Here is a 22679-nt window from a genome sequence, read left to right on the forward strand (position 1 = left end):
GTTCCCTTCTGAACTTGTGTACGAGGATGTGGGTTTCAATTTCTCCATGTGTGACGTGTTGGTGAGTGTTTGCTTGCCATATTGTAACATAAGATTTAAGACAGGACTTCAAAATGACGAGACAGTAAAAAATCTATCATATTGATAGCAGAAGTGATCGGTAAAGCTGCGCCGATAAATCAAAAAGTAAGAAAGTAGAACTTCCGGGGAAGGAAATAAATCATGACGAACCGTTATACACAAACATGGTCGTGGATGCCTGTTATAAAGTTTCCATGTTTTTGTGACTTTAGGGCTATAGTATGTTGTATATTTATCACAATAATTGTATCTAGTCAGCTTGCTTCTGGTGTATACCTGAACGAAATCGCCGTCCATGTACCGGGGGGAAGATCTGTCGTCGATCGTATAGCTGACAGGCACGGGTTCATCAACCGCGGACAGGTGAGTTGTTTCTGTTATTGGTTTACGAAATAACGACAGACCTTATAAATAGCCATTTACATTTTATTAAAACGAAGGTTTAGGATTGACACTTCACTTTGCATATAACCATGTCATATGGGAGCGACAGAGATCAGTGTCCCAACTATATCATCAGAAAGTATATTTGTTTATAAAATTGTGTTAGGTTTGATACACGGGTTCGGATATACATGTACTTATATTCCTATGGATTTTGTTATTAAAGCATTGGATTTTTTCAGCTGACATTCATAGCCAATAGTCCATGTGATTGCCAACTCAAATGACAAATCCACCAAGCACACTAGCTAAATAGTGGTTCATGGTAAATTTGTCTTTTCAAGTTGGCATTGATATTGACCAACAGAAAGCATTGCAAATATTACCTTTTTAGAAATATTTTATTGCAAAAAAGTTTTAATAATTAATTACCAAGTGTCAGTGGCACCAAACATTACAATACAATGAAATGATAATGTTGATCTCAACATGTGAGTCATGACATTAATAGCTCATATGAATGCCATCTGATTTTGGTAGGGTTATATATATGTATGCATAGTGGCAATGGCATCGAGTACATGTATTAGCCATATATATATAGTGGTATAATGTAATGGTTGGTGATCTACAGTATACATCTTACAATAATAATAGTTATTACTATAAAACTTATACACATTATTATTTACATACTTGTCACGTAGCACACTTATTGATAAAACATTGTGGTCACAGAGACAAACACATCATCTGTAGTTTGCTTTGAACAAAAAAAAACATGTTTTTTTAGCTGGGCCTGAGTGATAAACTTGTTGTGGCAAGAATGGATACTTACCAAGAATAAGTCAGCAACCAGCTGTTATAAACATGATAAAGTTAACTGTACAACATGTTTCTGAATCGAAGCCACTTTACGAAAATGTAATGCAGCAGTATGATAATAACAATTGTTTTAAGATCTTCTGACAGTTTTCTATTAAATACCATTTAAAACTACCTGTTGGAGAATCAATCATTCTACCTCCAAAATATGGCTAATATTAATAGAAGTTAGAATGACAGATTTGTGTTTTAAAATTGTTTTACTTCTTTGTCGCCCCAAACAATTGCTGTATGAAACATGTGTACATCCAAGGTGATAATGACAGAACGTGAACCTTCAACATTGACTGTAAATATTGTTGATGAAGAGAATGATTGCATTTTTTACTGACACTCATCACAATATCACATTAATATTTAATGAGATAGATTGAATGGGGAGCAGTGTTTTAAAAACACAAAGTAATATTAAAATGAGGATCGCCAATAACTATGACAAAAATATGACAGATCCACTTAAAAGCCTGTTTGTTGATTGATATTTTAACTACTTATCCAAATTGAAAAGGCCATATTTTGGAGGAAGGATGATCAATTTTCAAACGAATTGTTTTCAATGGTAGAACAAGTGCATTCTTGATTTTGTTAGAGGAGAAAGATAAATCTGTCTTTACCTACCCAGGGAAAGACGAACATGTCACTATTGCATCATCACATTATGCAGCGTAACCAGGGTAACATATCAACTTTGTTCCATATTTCATCCACCCTAGATGGCCGTGTATTGTATTGGATTAACCAATCCATATTTATTTTCACGACAGGAAAGTGCGAGAGAAAAATAATCAATCACTCATTGGTGATGCAGACAGAGAAATCTTAACTCTCTAGGTAAGGAAAATCTTACCCTTGGGTTAATATTTCTCTATTACTCTGAGCTGATTCAAAATTCTATTGACAATTTGGTGGTTGATTACTAATACAAAGACAGAAAAATCTAAACAGAATTAAAGTTTGATGATGTTACAAGATTAATTATTTCTTTTAACATTTTATAAATACATCTAAAATGCTATTATTTCATAAGATTTGAATGCATTTTTCATTTTGAATTTCAAATTTTTATAAAACCATTTGGGGAGGTGAAGAAGATTCTTTTAGAAATAGATTATTAGTACGTATTTCATTTACAGCATTGCGAATGGGATGAGTACTTGAATTTTTATTGTTACAGGATATAGTTGTACATTTACTGGGTTACATATATACAGGATGGTATGTGGGTTATAGGGAATTTGTTGAAGTCATACATAATATATTTAGTAATATTATTATTTACTACTGAAAATTATATATATATAGTCATGGTGACTGTACATGTACATGTAATGCAGAAATCTGATATTGACTGCGCCGCCCGTCAGACTGGTTAGGGACACTATAGAAGCTTCGACTGGGCTGATGGTGATGTGATAATGATAATAGGTGATCGTATAGATCTGTGTAGGAGTGTGAGGATATTGTTCAGATTTGTGCCAAAAGAAGACATAAAGCTTTTAATATGGTGTAATTCAAGGATTGGTTTAGGCGTTCCTCGGGCAATGAAACATGTAGTGACATTATCTTGAGAAATATATACATACAGGTAGAATGTGACGACAATTATTTCTCAATCCATGCATGACACACTGTCATGATTCACAATACCAAACCATTAAGTGGTCTCTTCAATTCGCAAATGTTCCAGGACATTTACCTGTAAGGTAAAGAAATTACATTATCATAACCAATAGCCCATTCTGTATCATTTTACTATATAAAAAAAGAGAGTTTAAAAATATCAAAGACAACATTTCTCCAATATCAGTGGCTATTGGCCCATACCTTATTTTGTACACTTATTTGTTTTTTCTTGGCTGATCTGTAAGTTATATAATTAAGACATGTCAATATATATATATATGGGAATTCAAATTAAGTCAATAAGGCCACAGCAAATTGTTCTTTTCTTGTTCTTTGGATTCCTGTGTACCGTGTATACGAAAATGTTTTTATTTCCCAATTTGGTAACTTATTCACAGAAGCAATCGTATACATTAAAGTTCTAAACCTAGCTTTAATCACAATCCAGTATGATTATTGAGTTTTGTGGTTCAGTTTATATTGACAGAAATTCATACCCCAAAACGTATGTGCTGATAGACTGTTACGTTGATTGCATTGTAAAGATAGTCGTGTTCTGTATGATCGATTTTCACTGTCGTATTTCCTTGATTCATCTGTAGTGGGTTATAGTGATGTGCAAGTTTGTAAACAGATCTGTGATACTATTGGATTTTAAGTAAGCTTCATAAGCTAACTGTCTGAACCTCTAGCTCAGATATTTGTGATAATTATCTTCAATCAATTTTCTAGGCCAAATACGTTACAAATGGTCTATTTGATTCAAATATTGTCAAGTTTTATACAGATTTACCACTGTATATTAGGAGTACTATACACCGCCAACCTTATCTTCAGCTTGGATTAAACTGTTTTAGCTAACTCAGCACATTGTACCTGTGATGGTGGGCAGTGACCATGACCATACCCTTCAGCAATGTGTTGGATGTGAACTGTTTGAAACCTGGTACCATGTACAGCAGCCTTTCTTCCCTTGTTTGTACAGTGTACAGCAGTCTTATCATCCTTACACATGTTCCCGACTAGTGTAGAACAGTCTTATCATCCTTACACGTGTTCCCGACTAGTGTAGAACAGACTTACGATGTGGTCTAACTACCGTCTTATGTTTCTGTCTAGTCTAGTACACACAATGTGGTTCCACCACCATCTTACATGTTCTGTCTAGTCTAGTATGTACAAACAATATGGTCCAACCACCATCTTACATGTTCTGTCTAGTCTAGTATGTACAAACAATATGGTCCAACCACCATCTAACATGTTCTGTCTAGTCTAGTACGTACAAACAATGTGGTCCAAACACCATCTTACATGTTTTGTCTAGTCTAGTACGTACAATGTGGTCCTAACACCATCTAACATGTTCTGTCTAGTCTAGTATGTACAAACAATATGGTCCAACTACCATCTTACATGTTCTGTCTAGTCTAGTATGTACAAACAATATGGTCCAACCACCATCTTACATGTTCTGTCTAGTCTAGTACGTACAAACAATATGGTCCAACCACCATCTTACATGTTCTTATGTCTAGTCTAGTACGTACAATGTGGTTCGACCACCATCTAACATGTTCTGTCTAGTCTAGTACGTACAAACAATATGGTCCAACCACCATCTTACATGTTCTGTCTAGTCTAGTACGTACAAACAATATGGTCCAACCACCATCTTACATGTTCTGTCTAGTCTAGTACGTACAAACAATATGGTCCAACCACCATCTTACATGTTCTGTCTAGTCTAGTACGTACAAACAATATGGTCCAACCACCATCTTACATGTTCTGTCTAGTCTAGTACGTACAAACAATATGGTCCAACCACCATCTTACATGTTCTGTCTAGTCTAGTACGTACAAACAATATGGTCCAACCACCATCTTACATGTTCTGTCTAGTCTAGTACGTACAAACAATATGGTCCAACCACCATCTTACATGTTCTGTCTAGTCTAGTACGTACAAACAATATGGTCCAACCACCATCTTACATGTTCTGTCTAGTCTAGTACGTACAATGTGGTCCAAACACCATCTAACATGTTCTGTCTAGTCTAGTATGTACAAACAATGTGGTTCGACCACTATCTAACATGTTCTGTCTAGTCTAGTACTTACAAACAATATGGTCCAACCACCATCTTACATGTTCTGTCTAGTCTAGTATGTACACACAATGTGGTTCGACCACCATCTTACATGTTCTGTCTAGTCTAGTACTTACAAACAATATGGTCCAACCACCATCTTACATGTTCTGTCTAGTCTAGTATGTACAATGTGGTCCAAACACCATTCAACATGTTCTGTCTAGTCTAGTACGTACAAACAATATGGTCCAACCACCATCTAACATGTTCTGTCTAATCTAGTATGTACACACAATGTGGTTCGACGACTATCTAACATGTTCTGTCTAGTCTAGAACTTACAAACAATATGGTCCAACCACCATCTAACATGTTCTGTCTAATCTAGTATGTACACACAATGTGGTTTGACCACCATCTAACATGTTCTGTCTAGTCTAGTATGTACACACAATGTGGTTCGACCACTATCTAACATGTTCTGTCTAGTCTAGTACTTACAAACAATATGGTCCAACCACCATCTTCCATGTTCTGTCTAGTCTAGTAGCTACTAGTCTAGAACATGCCCCCCCCCCCCCCCCCTCAAGCAGATCATGTAACCTCCTAGTCTAGAATGTGTCATTCCTCCTAGTCTTGAATGTGACATACCTCCTAGTTAGTCTAGAACATGCCCCCCCCCCCCCTCTTTCCCTCAGTACAGATCATGTTACTTCCTAGTCTAAAACTCTACAGTAAGATAATACTGCCTTTCTGATTAACTAATAAGATCAAGTGTCTGCTACAACTCGGGCATGTCGAAGCCGAGCATGCCCCTGTACTAGGACTCGAATACATCTGTGACTTAACTTAGGGTGGGCAATCAATTCAGCTTATATATAATCTGGAAATGTTAATGTCATTTAATTGATTTATGATACCTGGACATGTCTGTGTTATATATTGTTTTGATAGGTTGCATATTTTTTAGGTCACCTGAGCTTTGCTCAAGTGACCTATTCCAATCACTTTACGTCCGTCGTCGTCCGTCGTGCGTAAACTTTTACATAATCAACTTCTTCTCAAGAACCAGTGGATGGAAAATTTTCAAACTTGGTCAGAATCATCCTTGGTAGATGAGGATACCAAATTGTAAAATTGGGATTCCTACCCCAACCCTAGGGGCCAGGGCGGGGCCCAAAAGGGAAAATTAACCAATATTTCAAAAATCTTCTTCTCCAGACTCAGAGGTATTACAGTCATTTTCTCTGCATGGATGGAAAGATCATCAGGGGCTTTATTTAAATTGTAAATTTCAGGACCCCCGAGCTATCCGTTCTCCCTTGGGGAGGGGGTAAAGTTTACTATAGTTTATATAGGGAAATAACACTTTTGGGTATATATTTTATCCATTTTCAGCAGAAAATTACTCAAACTTAGTCAGAATCATCTTTGGTGAATGAGAGTATTACTTTGGAAAATTGGGATTCCTGCCCCATCCCCAGGGGCTAGGGCGGGGCCCCAAAAGGAACATTTACCAATATTTTCAAATTCTTATCCTTTGATGACATGACAAGTATTGTATTTCACTTAGTTTACATGCTGATTTCCACATCACATCTAAACAATAAAATAAAGCTACCAGTACCTATGATATAACTCAGGTGACCGCTAAGGCCCTTGGGCCTCTTGTTTATCAAAATATTTCAACATAAAAATGTAGTGACATTTGTGATGAGATGATGAACACAATAGACTGTTTTACAAAATGCCCTCTGTGAAGAGTTTCAGTATTGGCAGGACTGATCTTTGTCAGTGACAGTGCATGTGTCTCCCATCTTTCCCTGTTCTTTATATGTTAAGTATTAGGTTGATGATACAATGGGATAAGTAGGTTATGGCATCATTAAATCCTGAAGGAAATTTTTTTATTACGCAATCTGATACATTTCTGGGCGGGTTTTACATTTTAATGACTTGCATGCAACTTTGACATTCACCGAGATCCAGAACTAGAACATTTTCATGACCAAAGACAATTCGAAATCTGATTTATGTTTTTGGTATTCTGGATAAACTATTTCTTAAATTTATTATAAGTGTATATAGAAATTTAGAATCAACCTAGTCTTGACTTCTAGTCAAGTTCTGGACACCTAGCTTCTGACGCACAGACTAATGATGTCTTCTTTCACTCAACAGCACTGTAACAGGGCATGTGCACCAATACCATTGTAACAGGGTACCAATACCATTGTAACAGGGCACCAATACCATTGTAACAGGGCACCAATACCATTGTAACAGGGTACCAATACCATTGTAACAGGGCACCGATACCATTGTAACAGGGCACCAATACCATTGTAACAGGGCACCATTGCCATTGTAACAGGGTATCAATACCATTGTAAAAGGGCACCAATACCATTGTAACAGGGCACAAATACCATTGATGCCCTGTTACAATGGTATTGGTGAGTTTTTATAATGGTATTGGTGCCCTGTTACAATGGCATTGGTGCCCTGTTACAATGGTATTGGCGCCCTGTTACAATGGTATTGGTGCCCTGTTACACTGGTATTGGTGCCCTGTTACAATGGTATAGGTGCCCTGTTACAATGGTATTGATACCCTGTTACAGTGGTAATGGTGCCCTGTTACAATGGTAATGGTGCCCTGTTACAATGGAATTGGTGCCCTGTTACAATGGTATTGGCGCCCTGTTACAATGGTATTGGTACCCTGTTACAATGTTAATGGTGTCCTGTTACAATGGTATTGGTGCTCTGTTACAATGGTATTGGTGCCCTGTTACAGTGGTAATGGTGCCCTGTTACAATGGAATTGGTGCCCTGTTACAATGGTATTGGCGCCCTGTTACAATGGTATTGGTACCCTGTTACAATGGTATCGGTGCCCTGTTACAATGGTATTGATACCCTGTTACAATGGTAATGGTGCCCTGTTACAATGGGATTGGTGCCCTGTTACAATGGTATTGGGGCCCTGTTACAATGGTATTGGTGCCCTATTACAATGGTATTGGTGCCCTGTTACACTGGTATTGGTGCCCTGTTACAATGGTATAGGTGCCCTGTTACAATGGTATTGATACCCTGTTACAATGGCAATGGTGCCCTGTTACAATGGTATTGGCGCCCTGTTACAATGGTATTGGTGCCCTTTTACAATGGTATTGGTGCCCTGTTACAGTGGTAATGGTGCCCTGTTACAATGGAATTGGTGCCCTGTTACAATGGTATTGGCGCCCTGTTACAATGGTATTGGTACCCTGTTACAATGGTATTGGTGTCCTGTTACAGGGAACCAATACCATTGTAACAGGGCACCAATACCATTGTAACAGGGCACCATTACCATTGTAACAGGGTACCATTACCATTGTAACAGGGCACCAATACCATTGTAAAAACTCACCAATACCATTGTAACAGGGCATCAATACCATTGTAACAGGGTACCAATACCATTGTAACAGGGCACAAATACCATTGTAACATGGCACCAATACCATTTTAAACATTTTGTGTGGGAGGTTTTTTTGGTACTTGTTATAGAGTTGTTTATATTTCTGCATAATATCTCCTGGCCACAAAAACGACTATTCACAATGGGCAATCTCAAATCTAGAATTGACTAAAATAAATTAATAAAACTCAAAACCAATGCTACATTTTCATGAAACTTAAAACTGACGATTACTATAAAGGTGGCTTGAGAGGGTCCTAGTTCAGCACTTTGTTCCTAAGGTCAAGGTCACAGTTCTAGAAATAGAAAAATATTGTTGAAATTTCTTCATACCAGAAATAGGTTCCATTAGGTAGATTGAAGGAGTTTGTGTTTCTGCATTTGTACCTAAGGTCAAGGTCATCATCATCATTAAAAGAACAACGTTGCCATCTGTCCAGAACCTTCGTGATTAGCTGTGTTTGGATTTGAATAAAACTTCATACCGAAGTAAAACACCAAGATATCTTAATAATTTTTACAGATTTTTACACCATATGTCAAGGTCGTTGTTACTTTATATATATTGAAAAATCCTGTCATTGGTCTATAGCGAGATCTGTTGCCTTTATTTGATTTACATGAAGCTATGGCAGTGAGTGGATACACATCTAGCAGACATGTACACATATCACTTTCACAGTGAGAAGTAGAATCATTTATCAGCATTGTTTTACACATGTGGCTACATGTCAGTAGGACACTTCTAGTCTCTTACTGTCTACCCCGATAATAGTTGTAGTCCAGAGGGTAGATATTTTGTAACAAGCATTTTGTTTGTAATTTGAATTTTAAGTGCAGAGAACACTATATATATACACTGGAAAGAAAAGATCAGAGACTTGCCGTCCTCCTTGTAATAGCTTAAATGGAAAAATAGGCAACACCTACAAACTTTGGAAATAACTGAAAGTTTGTTTGTTAGTGACTACGTATGATTTTAGAAAATTCCGATCTATTAAAATTACCATATGAATACTTTAATGATAATGATCAACAAGTTCCTGGTTTAAAAATAGAGCTGTGATCATTCAAAACTTGTGATCCTCCGCAGTTTGTAAAGACCTCATTGTTTTAATCTTTTAAAGTCCATAATGTTAGTGATGTGACGTCAGTCAAGTTGTCCAGGAAGTTAACATCAGTTGTTGTAGCATTTGATTGATAGTATGTGCAGATCTGTACTCAGTTGACAAGATAATTAAATAAAGATCTGTTTTCTGTATTGCCTACAATTAATTTAACTATGTGTACTGTACAATGTATATAATATAGATATGTAACTAAGTTAACAAGTATAATCTAATCATGAACACACTAATTAATGTTAAGGAGTTTTGCCATAGATCTCCTAATTAGTTCTTGCTGTTTTGTTTTGAACACATGTATGTCATTCTAGATCTCCCTCCAAGACTAGCAAATGTTTATTGTAAATTCAGAATTTGTAATGTAAAAATTCCTATTGAATGTGGTAGATGGAATAACATTCCAAGAAAAGATAGAAAATGTATTTTTTGTGATCTAAATGAAATTGGAGACGAATATCATTATTTATTTAATTGTAATGACCACCAGATACTGCAAAACAGAAGAAAATTTATGTCGAGATACTATTTTGAAAGTCCTTTAGAAAATGTATTTTTTGTGATCTAAATGAAATTGGAGACAAATATCATTATTTATTTAATTGTAATGACCACCAGATACTGCAAAACAGAAGAAAATTTATGTCGAGATACTATTTTGAAAGTCCTAGTACTTGAGCGAATTAACACTGGCCATTAACACCATGATTTATATGTAAACTGTACTATATATATATATATATGTATATAATTCTCTACAGTGTAACCAGTTTGAGAGAATAAAAACTTGTCATTGTCATTGATTCATTTGTAATGGGAACAATTGCATACACTTATGATCATATTCCGTGAAATGTGTGACAGAACACAGGTAACACATGTAAGTTTGTCAGTGACAGAACATAGGTAACACATGTAAGTTTGTCAGTGACAGAACACAGGTAAAACATGTAAGTTTGTCAGTGACAGAACACAAGGTAACACATGTAAGTTTGTCAGGTGTCATTGTTAGGTGTAAATACCTAGAAAATGTAAGTGATGTTAAGAGTTAGTTAAACCTGTTTACGTTTCTCAGAATGTCCTTCACAGTACTGTGTATTTATAGTTATAAAGGTATAGGTAGAAACCTGTTTACCTTTCTCAGAATTTCCTTCACAGTACTGTGTATTTATATAGGTATAGGTCTGCTGTCACTGTTAATTGTTAATTAAACACCTTAATACAGCTCCATATTTACATGAAGTATTTGTTAAATGAGAAAATCAATATGTTATGAGCAGTTATAGGTATTCCATGATAAAATAGTCCAAACAGTTTTAACAATATATGATATATGTAATTGCAGTACTGTATATTATATTATTGTAATTTTGTATACTGTAATTCTGAAATACCTTGATACTCATATGTGTACTTTTATAATACAGCAATACTACATGTATATTGTTATGATAAGTCATATTTGTAATACTATATTCTGAATTTCTTTATATATGTGCTGCATACTTGCCAACCCTCCCTATTTAGGAGGGAGACTCGATTTTGGTCCCTTACTAAAAATAAATTTAGTATTTTCAACTAGTGAACTTGTTAAACTATTCCTATATTCCAAGATCTAAGATTACATCTGAAAGAACAACTCAAAATATGTTATTTTGTGAGGTTATTTTGTCTTTAGGGGTTGTATTAACACATTATATTTATGTTTTAATTTTTGTTGTTGTAGATCGGAAACTTAAAGGACCACTATTTATTAGAACATCCTCATATACACAAGAGATCCACTAGTCCCAGTCACGTACACCATGCACGTTTTTCACAGGAGCCGGAGGTAAGACATCAGTAACATGATTAACAGTTACAAACGTATTACAGGAATCCTTCATTGATTTTACCGTTAATCTGACACTCTTTTCACAGCTCAAAGGTCGCCATATGAGTATAATCAGTACCACTTATGAAAGGTACTAGTTTATTATACCCCCACTTCGACAAAGTCCGGGGTATAGATATAGTGTTTGCTTCATCCGTCTGTCCGTGTGTCTGTGCGTCCGTCCGTCCGAAAGGTTTCCGGAGCATGTCTCTCGTACTATTTCATCTACGGTTATGAATCTTGGTTTGTTGGTACATGTACATACATGGAAGGGGTTGTGTTGCGTACCTTATGTAGGTCACTGTGACCTCTACTGTGACCTCTAACCTACATGATGTCGTCAGAAAGGTTTCCGGAGCATATCTCCCGTACTATTTCACTTACGCTTATGAATCTTGGTTTGTGGGTACATGCATGGAAGGCGGTGTGTCGCGTACCATATGTAGGTCACTGTGACCTCTTCCATGAACTCCGACCTACGTGATGTGAGACTTGCAGCATATACGCTCTTCATTTGATTCTTCCAATCCACATGCCCATTACTCCCACCAATTCCTGATCAATCAAAGCAGCGGTATTCACGAAGGCCCCCCTTCGAGTTTCATCTATTTTTCTACAGTATTGTCATTATGACATTAAATTGATGTGTTAGACTTATGTGCCACTCATTAATTAAGTTTGTTCATAAATTGAAGTCTTTTGCTTCTCATTTCTAACATAGGTTTGTGAAAAGCCTGCTATCACTGGCCTTACATTTATCCTGTACATTTTTTTTTTTTTGCTGGAGTAGATAGCTATCGACTTTTTCCTTGTCGTAAATTAATACACTAGACAAGACCCATTTCACACTTTTCAGCATCATTTAATGAAGGTATTACTCTTTACCCACTTTCATATGGATCAAATTGTTCAAACTTTCTCTTCGCTGTATCATGAGACCTTGAGTCAGACATTTGTCCTGTCGCTTACTGGCGTTGAAGCTTTTTAAGGCTATCAGACTGATTTGAATTACCTTGATGTACTTTCAATGTCATAATGATCAAATGTGTTTTAAAAGTAATTCAAAAACAGGTAATTGATTTAGTTATGGGAGCCGCCTCCTCAGTTGTTTGGATTTTGAAGTTTGTCTAAAGCTTGTTTCAGTATCGTTTTCTTTGGGAAAAAACAATTGGAGTTTCAATACCATGGATACCATTTTATCAATCATTTGTTGTTGTTGTTGTTGTTGTTACGATTATTGTTTGGAGAGTGTTGTTAAAAACATTGAAGAATAAATGTTCAAACCAACAAAAACACATAAGACAATACAGTTTTTCATGGCTGTAAAAACAGAAGAATAAAAAACATTTTTAGCTCAACTGCACGTTATTTAGAAGATGGTCATTCATTAAATATGTGTACTAGGATGCTGTGGGGTATAATATTGATGCAGTGAAGTTAAAATTAAAAAAAGAATTTCACTCAAATTTTTAAATATTTTGACCTGTTTTGTACTTAACTTTTTTGAAGCATATCAAAGTTAAAGTTTTACCTGCAAGTTATTTAGAAGCTTGTCATTCATTAAATATGTGTACTAGAAAGCTGATATTTGGCATGGAGGTTCCTGTGGAGTATCATATTGATGAAGTGAAGTTAAAATTTATAAATAATTTCACAATTTTTTGTAATTTTTGACCTGTTTTGTACTTCACTTTTTGAAGCATATCAATGTTAAAATTTCTTGTAATGGTTAGCCTAAATCAATATTTGTTTCAATATTATGATGAGTTGGACACATTGATGTGAAATCATTGCATCATGTTCATGTTTTCCATTTTTCCTTTCTAATGTATTTATCTACGACACTATTTTTTAACTGATAACAATATACAAATACATGATTTAAGATTGTGTGGCTCAGACTTCTCTGCAGTAGTTAGGGTGCTGGCTTTGTGCTGGTAGACTGGTGCTAGAATCCACGGTCAGGGGATCAAATCCAGGTCGGGTCAAAACCTAAGACTTTAAAATAAGGCAATCTTCTCTCTCCCTGCTAAGGATAATGTGACCGAGTGAAGGAGCAAGTCAATGTGGGTGCGGCATGATATTTCAGTGAGACAGCACTATAAAGTCACCATAAGTCTACCTGTCGCAAGCAGACACCGTCTCAATATGACCCATACATGAGTTAAAGGGATGCTAAACCCCAAAAAACTAACACATTTTTGAAGAAGATAATTCTTGTGCCCCCGCCATAAAATAGGGGGGCATATAGTGTTGCCCATGTCCGTCGCGTCCCGTTCCGTCCCGTCCCGTCGCGTCCCGTCCCATCCATGAGCGGGGGCTTTTATGTCTTACAGACATTTTATAGTTTAAACAGGCGAGCATTGGGTGGCTTTGACACCATCTCTGGTAAAGATTCAGATTCAAATAGCACAACTTTCATGTTCCTAGTGCAGAAACTGAAGAACAGCATTATATTAGCATCAATACAAAGAATGACTGGAACCATGGGTGATGTTGAGATGTAGGAGAGTGTTAGGTAGCCAGCAAATATTGAATGAAGGACAACTAGGCCAGGTTTTTATAAAGAGATGGTCAGCCGTTAAGGAGACAGACGGGAGCCAGATCGTGTTGGATATGACTGTCGGGCTGCTGACATTGGATCACATTGAAAGGTCTCTTATCTTCGTCCAATATGTAAAAAGCCGAAATTGGTATTTAGCCAGTTATCCATTTTTCTTTTCACTTCATGTCAGAGGTTGGTGGCAGAAAATCATTCCTATACCAGGTTAAATGTAAGATCATCCATGATGTGACTACAAAATTAACCTTGATACAATCTAACACTGATGTTCCTCATCACAAGGTACCAAGGCCAGTCTGGGAATCGAGTCTCGTTGACGAGTGTTTTTGGATGCAATCATCTTTGTCAAGGTCGCATATCCAAACTGCTTAAACCTTTCACCACTGTAGACCATAATGGACTAATCCAGATCAATGTATGGTAGAGTCTACTAAAGTTACCTTGGGGTAAAAGGGTCAAATTAACAAAGATCTCATTGCTTGTAAATGTAACCCTTTAAAATGTGTAGAAGTAACTTGTGTGTAAGTGTTACCTATTATGCTCTTTAAACATTTTTTTTATTTTTTCTATAAACAGAACTAGTGCTGGATAAACATGTCTGTTCTTGCATAATATTGATTTTACTTCATATTAATGCAAATGTTTTGAATTATGTACATATTTAAAACTTGAAGCAATGGTTTCTTGAATTAGTCCTCAGCATGTAATGAATATGTAAGCCCTTTGTGTGTCCCATTACTAGGCTGTGAAATGTGTACAGTGTCAGGGGCCATGGGTTTAACTGGAAATATCACTTGCATTGAGATATTACAAACCAAAAATGGACAGTTCTAGAGATAAGTGAGGAGTTTTGATTATGTTGATTATTAAACAAAGTTACATTAAAGATTGTGTATTATCTCCCTTGCTTGTAACCAATTCCTACCCTTCCCTTACTCTGTCTTCCATCCATCTTTCTGTTGATCATACCTGTACAGTATGTTGTTTTTCGTTCATCCCTACACGTGTCTTCCATCATATTTTTTTTCTCTGTGTGGTCACTTGCTTTTAGATGGTCGTTCTGTGTTGTGGTGGTCAAATGTCCAGTCCAGGTCAGTTTAGGAGTTAACCTTCTCTGCTCACTGTTAATAATGACTGGAGGAAATAAGACAGGTGTAACGCCCATTCTCTAAAACCATTAGGCTACACAAATGTTATAGACTGTTTCACGTTAGGCTACACAAATGTTATGGACTGTTTCAGGTTTCTTCTGTATATGTTTTGAGTAGGTAACTGCAATGATGTATATATTAATGGAATGTTTCAAATAAAAAATAAATGAATCACTATTGCATTGATACAATGTAGAAGTTGGTTGAATACATCAACAGAATTCAATATTTGTTTTAAAATATACATAGATAAATATCTTCAGTCATTCAGGGAAACTGTGGTACAGTGGGGAAAGCATGAAACACTCATCTTGATTTATTTGGCCTTTAAATGTAACTACCAGGTCAGTGAAAGTCCAGGTTCAGGTGAAAACAGGACTTAATTACAGAGTGACATTTCTGACAGGAGCACTTTTAGTTTTTCTTTGCCTGCTGTTCCTACACACGCCTACATAATACAAACAAGACTTGCTGCTGTGGATAGTTAATCTTCGGGTCAAGCGATAATGTCCAAGTAATCAGATCATTCCAAACACATTTGTTCTGCCCGACTAACCCTGGCGTCTAAGGAACTTGTCTGTCAGTCTCGGTGGTGTGTCTATCCTCAAATAGCTTGTTTTGTTTCAACAGCTTGGGCATGAATATTCATGAGAAGTCAATCTCTGCCCGAGGTCAGTGTTCTTTCATTTGCTTAGTAATGGTTTAAGTGCTTTAGTTTGTTGTACATGATCAAATCTTATCCACCAGATTATGAAGTCTGCCAAGTAATATAGACACTGATGAACAGGGAGGTGTAATATAGGTACAAACAACATGTAAACCTTTTATTTCTGTTGGTCTATATATACCAATACATTGTATAATGGGAAACGACCACTGATCACAAGTCAAACTTTCACCATTCACTTGTAAAATCCATAGGTTTTAATTTGTCCCATCACATGTTCTTATTATATAATAATATATATAATACTACACTATCATATAATAATATATATCATAATACACTATTATATAATAATATATATCATACTACACTATTATATAATAATATATATCATAATACACTATTATATAATAATATATATCATAATACACTATTATATAATAATATATATCATAATACACTATTATATAATAATATATATCATAATACACTATTATATAATAATATATATCATAATACACTATTATATAATAATATATATCATAATACACTATTATATAATAATATATATCATAATACACTATTATATAATAATATATATCATAATACACTATTATATAATAATATATATCATAATACACTATTATATAATAATATATATCATAATACACTATTATATAATAATATATATCATAATACACTATTATATAATAATATATATCATAATACACTATTATATAATAATATATATCATAATACACTATTATATAATAGTATATATATATCATAATACACATACTGTGTATTAATACTCACTGTCATAGAAATTCTAAACTCTTTGCTACAGAGGGTGTATAAGGTGAACATCCCCCAGTATACATGTACAATACTCTCCCATTATGTCTAGATCTCCTAATATATAGATGATGTACAAGTTAGGTACAAAATGTTCCTTTTAAAAAGAAAATCTTTTGGCGCTACCACTTCTTAATAAGTACTCAAGTGAACATATTAACTGTGCCAATAAAAATCACATGTGTGCCTTGATGCTTTATTTATCTCATGGTTTGTTCCTGTTTGTATTGCACTAGGTGTGCCCTGATCAGTTAGTCTCCACCTGAATTACATGTATGTCTCGTTAAATGATCACGCAGAGCTATGTAAGTTAATTGCTTGTACAGAAGTTTAAAGATACAAAATCTCAAAATTAGGATGATCATTGATTGTAGACAGGCTTCTATCACTAGTGTATGGGAGTATTCCATTAGTTAATCACTACAGAGATAGCTGTGATTGTAACGAAATTGACAGATCAGTATCTCGTGAAAGCTTTACATATATCTGAGGTATTGAAGCACCTCATGATCAATTAAGGTTTATCATACCACATACATCTTAAACATTTTACACTTCAGCACATTTCCAATTTATTTGATTCTAAATTAAAAAATGAAAAATGTCTTTAAGACAATTTGATCAATTTCTATACCTGCTAGCGAGAATTGTGATGTTATATGTACCACATGTTACAGTATCCAAGGGCTTCCAGTTGACCCTTGGCATTTGACAATTTCAGAAAAAAATGACTTTCCCTTCAATTTATGGAGTCAAACCAAATGTTAAAATTCAAAGCTGATTTTGGGGAGTCAAAACAATTTCTCAAGGGTCTACTGTTATGAAATCCTTTATCCCTTGTGAGCCTGTTGTTAGATCTCAAGGGTCTACTGTTATGAAATCCTTTATCCCTTGTGAGCCTGTTGTTAGATCTCAAGGGTCTACTGTTATGAAATCCTTTATCCCTTGTGAGCCTGTTGTTAGATCTCAAGGGTCTACTGTTATGAAATCCTTTATCCCTTGGGAGCCTGTTGTTAGATCTCAAGGGTCTACTGTTATGAAATCCTTTATCCCTTTTAAGCTTGGGAGCCTGTTGTTAGATCTCAAGGGTCTACTGATATGAAGTCCTTTATCCCTTGTGAGCCTGTTGTTAGATCTCAAGGGTCTACTGTTATGAAATCCTATATCCCTTGTGAGCCTGTTGTTAGAGCCCAAGGGTCAACTGTTATGAAATCCTTTATCCCTTGGGAGCCTGTTGTTAGATCTCAATGGTCTACTGTTATGAAATCCTTTATACCTTTTAAGCTTGGGAGCCTGTTGTTAGATCCCAAGGGTCTACTGTTATGAAATCCTTTATCCCTTTTAAGCTTGGGAGCCTGTTGTTAGATCCCAAGGGTCTACTGTTATGAAATCCTTTATCCTTTGTGAGCCTGTTGTTAGATCCCAAGGGTCTACTGTTATGAAATCCTTTATCCCTTTTAAGCTTGGGAGCCTGTTGTTAGATCCCAAGGGTCTCCTGTTATGAAATCCTTTATCCCTTGTGAGCCCGTTGTTAGATCTCAAGGGTCTACTGTTATGAGATCCTTTATCCCTTGTGAGCCTGTTGTTAGATATCAAGGGGCTACTGTTATGAAATCCTTTATCCCTTGTGAACCTGTTGTTAGATCTCAAGGGTCTACTGTTATGGAATCCTTTATCCCTTGTGAGCCTGTTGTTAGATCTAAAGGGTCTACTGTTATGAAATCCTTTATCCCTTTTAAGCTTGGGAGCCTGTTGTTAGATCCCAAGGGTCTACTGTTATGAAATCCTTTATCCTTTGTGAGCCTGTTGTTAGATCTCAAGGGTCTACTCTTATGAAATCCTTTATCCCTTGTGAGCCCGTTGTTAGATCTCAAGGGTCTACTGTTATGATATCCTTTATCCCTTGTGAGCCTGTTGTTAGATCCCAAGGGTCAACTGTTATGAAATCCTTTATCCTTTGTGAGCCTGTTGTTAGATCTCAAGGGTCTATTGTTATGAAATCCTTTATCCCTTGTGAGCCTGTTGTCAGATCTCAAGGGTCTACTGTTATGAAATCCTTTGTCCCTTGTGAGCCTGTTGTTAGATCTCAAGGGCCTACTGTTATGAAATCCTTTATCCCTTGTGAACCTGTTGTTAGATCTCAAGGGTCTACTGTTATGGAATCCTTTATCCCTTGTGAGCCTGTTGTTAGAGCTCAAGGGTCTACTGTTATGAAATCCTTTATCCTTTGTGAGCCTGTTGTTAGATCCCAAGGGTCTACTGTTATGAAATCCTTTATCCTTTGTGAGCCTGTTGTTAGATCTCAAGGGTCTGCTGTTATGAAATCCTTTATCCCTTGTGAGCCCGTTGTTAGATCTCAAGGGTCTACTGTTATGAGATCCTTTATCCCTTGTGAGCCTGTTGTTAGAGTCCAAGGGTCAACTGTTATGAAATCCTTTATCCTTTGTGAGCCTGTTGTTAGATCTCAAGGGTCTGCTGTTATGAAATCCTTTATCCCTTGTGAGCCTGTTGTCAGATCTCAAGGGTCTACTGTTATGAAATCCTTTATACCTTTTAAGCTTGGGAGCCTTTTGTTAGATCCCAAGGGTCTACTGTTATGAAATCCTTTATCCCTCGTGAGCCTGTTGTTAGATCTCAAGGGTCTACTCTTATGAAATCCTTTATCCCTTGTGAGCCTGTTGTTTGATCTCAAGGGTCTACTGTTATGAAATCCTTTGTCCCTTGTGAGCCTGTTGTTAGAGCCCAAGGGGCAACTGTTATGAAATCCTTTATCCCTTGTGAGCTTGTTGTTAGATCTCAAGGGTCTACTGTTATGGAATCCTTTATCCCTTGTGAGCCTGTTGTTAGGTCTCAAGGGTCTACTGTTATGAAATCCTTTACCCCTTGTGAGCCTGTTGTTAGAGCCCAAGGGGCAACTGTTATGAAATCCTTTATCCCTTGTGAGCCTGTTGGTAGATCTCAAGGGTCTACTGTTATGAAATCCTTTACCCCTTGTGAGCCTGTTGTTAGATCTCAAGGGGCTACTGTTATGAAATCCTTTATCCCTTGTGAACCTGTTGTTAGATCTCAAGGGTCTACTGTTATGGAATCCTTTATCCCTTGTGAGCCTGTTGTTAGAGCCCAAGGATCTACTGTTATGAAATCCTTTATCCCTTGTGAGCCTGTTGTTAGATTAAGCTGGGACTGGTGGCCATATTGTGGATTATCTTCCAGAGTGACATTATTCGCTCTGTCTGTATCAATCTTGCCTCCACTGATAACCTTGCTTGGTAATCCTTCACTGATAAACCTTTCATGATAACCCTAGTCTAACCTCCACTGATAACCCTTTCATGATAACCCAAGTCTAACCTCCACTGATCATAACCCTTCCATGATAACCCTAGTCTAATCTCCATTGGTAACCCTTTCATGATAACCCTTGTCTAACCTCCATTGATAACCCTTCATTGGTAACCCTTCACTAATAACCCTAGTCTAACCTCCATTGATAACCCTTCATCGGTAACCTTTCGCTGATAACCCTAGTCTAACCTCCATTGATAACCCTTAATCGGTAACCATCACTGATAACCCTAGTCTAACCTCCATTGATAACCCTTAATTGGTAACCCTTCACTGATAACCCTAGTCTAACCTCTATTGATAACCGATGATATTGATAACCCTTCATTGGTAACCCTTCACTGATAACCCTTTCATGATAACCAAGTAGTCTAACCTCCACTGATCATAACCCTTCATTGATAACCCTAGTCTAACCTCCAATGATAACCCTTCATTGGTAACCCTTCACTGATAACACTAGTCTAACCTCCATTGATAACCCTTCATCGATAACCCTTCACTGATAACCCTAGTCTAACCTCTATTGAAAACCGATGATATTGATAACCCTTCATCGGTAACCCTTCACTGATAACCCTTTCATGATAACCAAGTAGTCTAACCTCCACTGATCATAACCCTTCATTGATAACCCTAGTCTAACCTCCATTGATAACCCTTCATTGGTAACCCTTTACTGATATCCCTAGTCTAACCTCCATTGATCATAACCCTTCATTGATAACCCTTCATTGGTAACCCATCATTAATGCAGTATCCCTTCATTGATAATCAAGTGATTATAAGAAGGGAGGTAACTCTGATGTAATGATAGGGATACATACAGGTCTGGTTTGTACAGGTTCCAGATTGCATTTGTCCAGTTGTAACAAATATCTTTAAAGTTTCATTTTACAGGTTACAAATACAAAATCACATATGTATGATCAATGCCATGGTATAACTCAGGCTGGTGTGGGAAATTGATGATGACAAAATCCCATTTGTAAAAATTAATGATACTCGATGAATATTCACGTCGCATTACACCAGCTATTATTTGTGGATGAAATATTATCAGAATTTATGCATAGGATGAAACTGTTGGAAAAATTTGAGCGATTTTTAATCAAATTTCATGTCATAAAAAGAGTGATAACCAATATTGGTTGCCACTTCCTTCTGGAAAATTCAATTTGTTGTATCAAATTTTGATAAAGTATTTATGAAACTGAGAAATAACAATAATGATAGCTGAAGACGCATTATACCTATCAATATTCTGACGTAACACATAGACCAATTATCACAGCGAATGTTTCTATTGTAGGAAAGCCTTTCTGTGGGGGAATATTTTATACAAACGCTGCATATAACATTGACATAGAAATATTTCATATGAATTTAAATAGAATTTACCACATCAAGGCTTAGTGATATTAAATAAATATTACTGAAGTTTTCTAAACGTACATAATGATTTAGTTGAGAGACCCAAAGTATGCTTAGAATACACAGGTTATTGACATGGAGGATGTAATCAGTAGCTCCAGTGCTCTATATCAAAGGATGTAGTTGTGCTGAGTCAGTTTTTCAGCCTTTGTCAGCAGTCAGACTGACAGTGTCTTTATTAGCTATTAAATTGTTGGTAGCAGAAATCTTGAATTTTTTTAATCATTGTCTAACAGGGATGACTAGAACGGTTTTCCATGTTGATGAACATCATGGCAGCTATTGTGTGTTTCATTAGTCCTCATGTTATTGATTTTGAGGTAGCCATGTGGTATTGTGTACCATTGGGGAACCTTTTGTGTTAGTAACTGGAGGTTCCATTCCTCCAAACTCATCAAATCTATTGATTCCTGTTTATCAGCAATCTTTTTCACTTACACAGATTTATACACTGTTACATAACCCATACTGCTGTACCAAAGCTGGATTCAATCTTGTTACGATATTGAGTCTTTTCCAGTTACTTGTGTATAGTGTTAGCCATATTGACATATTTACCAGCGCTACAAGCCTATTTACATGGCTAAGTGTTAAACCAGATTGGCAACAGGAGGTAGCATTAATTCCTATTGAGACAGCCATGTTTCAGCACTGACTGGAAATGTCAGCATCAGATCAAGTCTTTAATACTTTACATATATACAACTTTGTGCAGATATTTAATACCAATGGTATTTTATATTCTCTTTAATTTTTCTGAATTTGCATATGTAAAGGGCCTGCATATGACAGGTTGTAGTAGATGATATAGAGCGCCCTTACTTTGGAATTAGACGTTATAAGAGGATTTCTCTGAGAACCTCGTCAATCTAATAACATTTTATGCCAGGTGAGCTTATGCCGTACTGCATCGTCTGGCGTTTGTCCGTCAACTTTTTAGCTCACCTGAGCTTTAGCTCAAGTGACCTATTGCTATCCGTTTTCGTCCGTCGTCGTCGTCCGTCGTCCGTTAACATTTTACATTTCAAACTTAAAGTCAAGTTCTGCTGGGCCGATTGAACTGAAAGTTGGTAGGAATGATCGCCTCATGGTCCTGACAAAGTGTTGTTATTTTTCAGGTCAATCAGA

General features: G+C 36.3%; 1 protein-coding gene across 2 annotated transcripts in view; it reads left to right on the forward strand.

Annotated features, from left to right (window-relative positions):
• Nucleotides 1–22679, forward strand: part of LOC110453082 (furin-like protease kpc-1) — a 72154-nt gene continuing 49475 nt past the window's right edge. For both annotated transcript variants that reach the window (XM_021501912.1, XM_021501913.1), the window contains exons 1-2: nt 1–444; nt 11390–11494. In XM_021501912.1, the coding sequence (XP_021357587.1) occupies nt 223–444; nt 11390–11494 (327 nt within the window). In that variant the 5' untranslated portion in view covers nt 1–222. The remainder of the gene's footprint in view (nt 445–11389; nt 11495–22679) is intronic.

This window comes from Mizuhopecten yessoensis, unplaced genomic scaffold (assembly GCF_002113885.1).
Source record: "Mizuhopecten yessoensis strain PY_sf001 unplaced genomic scaffold, ASM211388v2 scaffold7087, whole genome shotgun sequence".
NCBI lineage: Eukaryota > Metazoa > Mollusca > Bivalvia > Pectinida > Pectinidae > Mizuhopecten > Mizuhopecten yessoensis.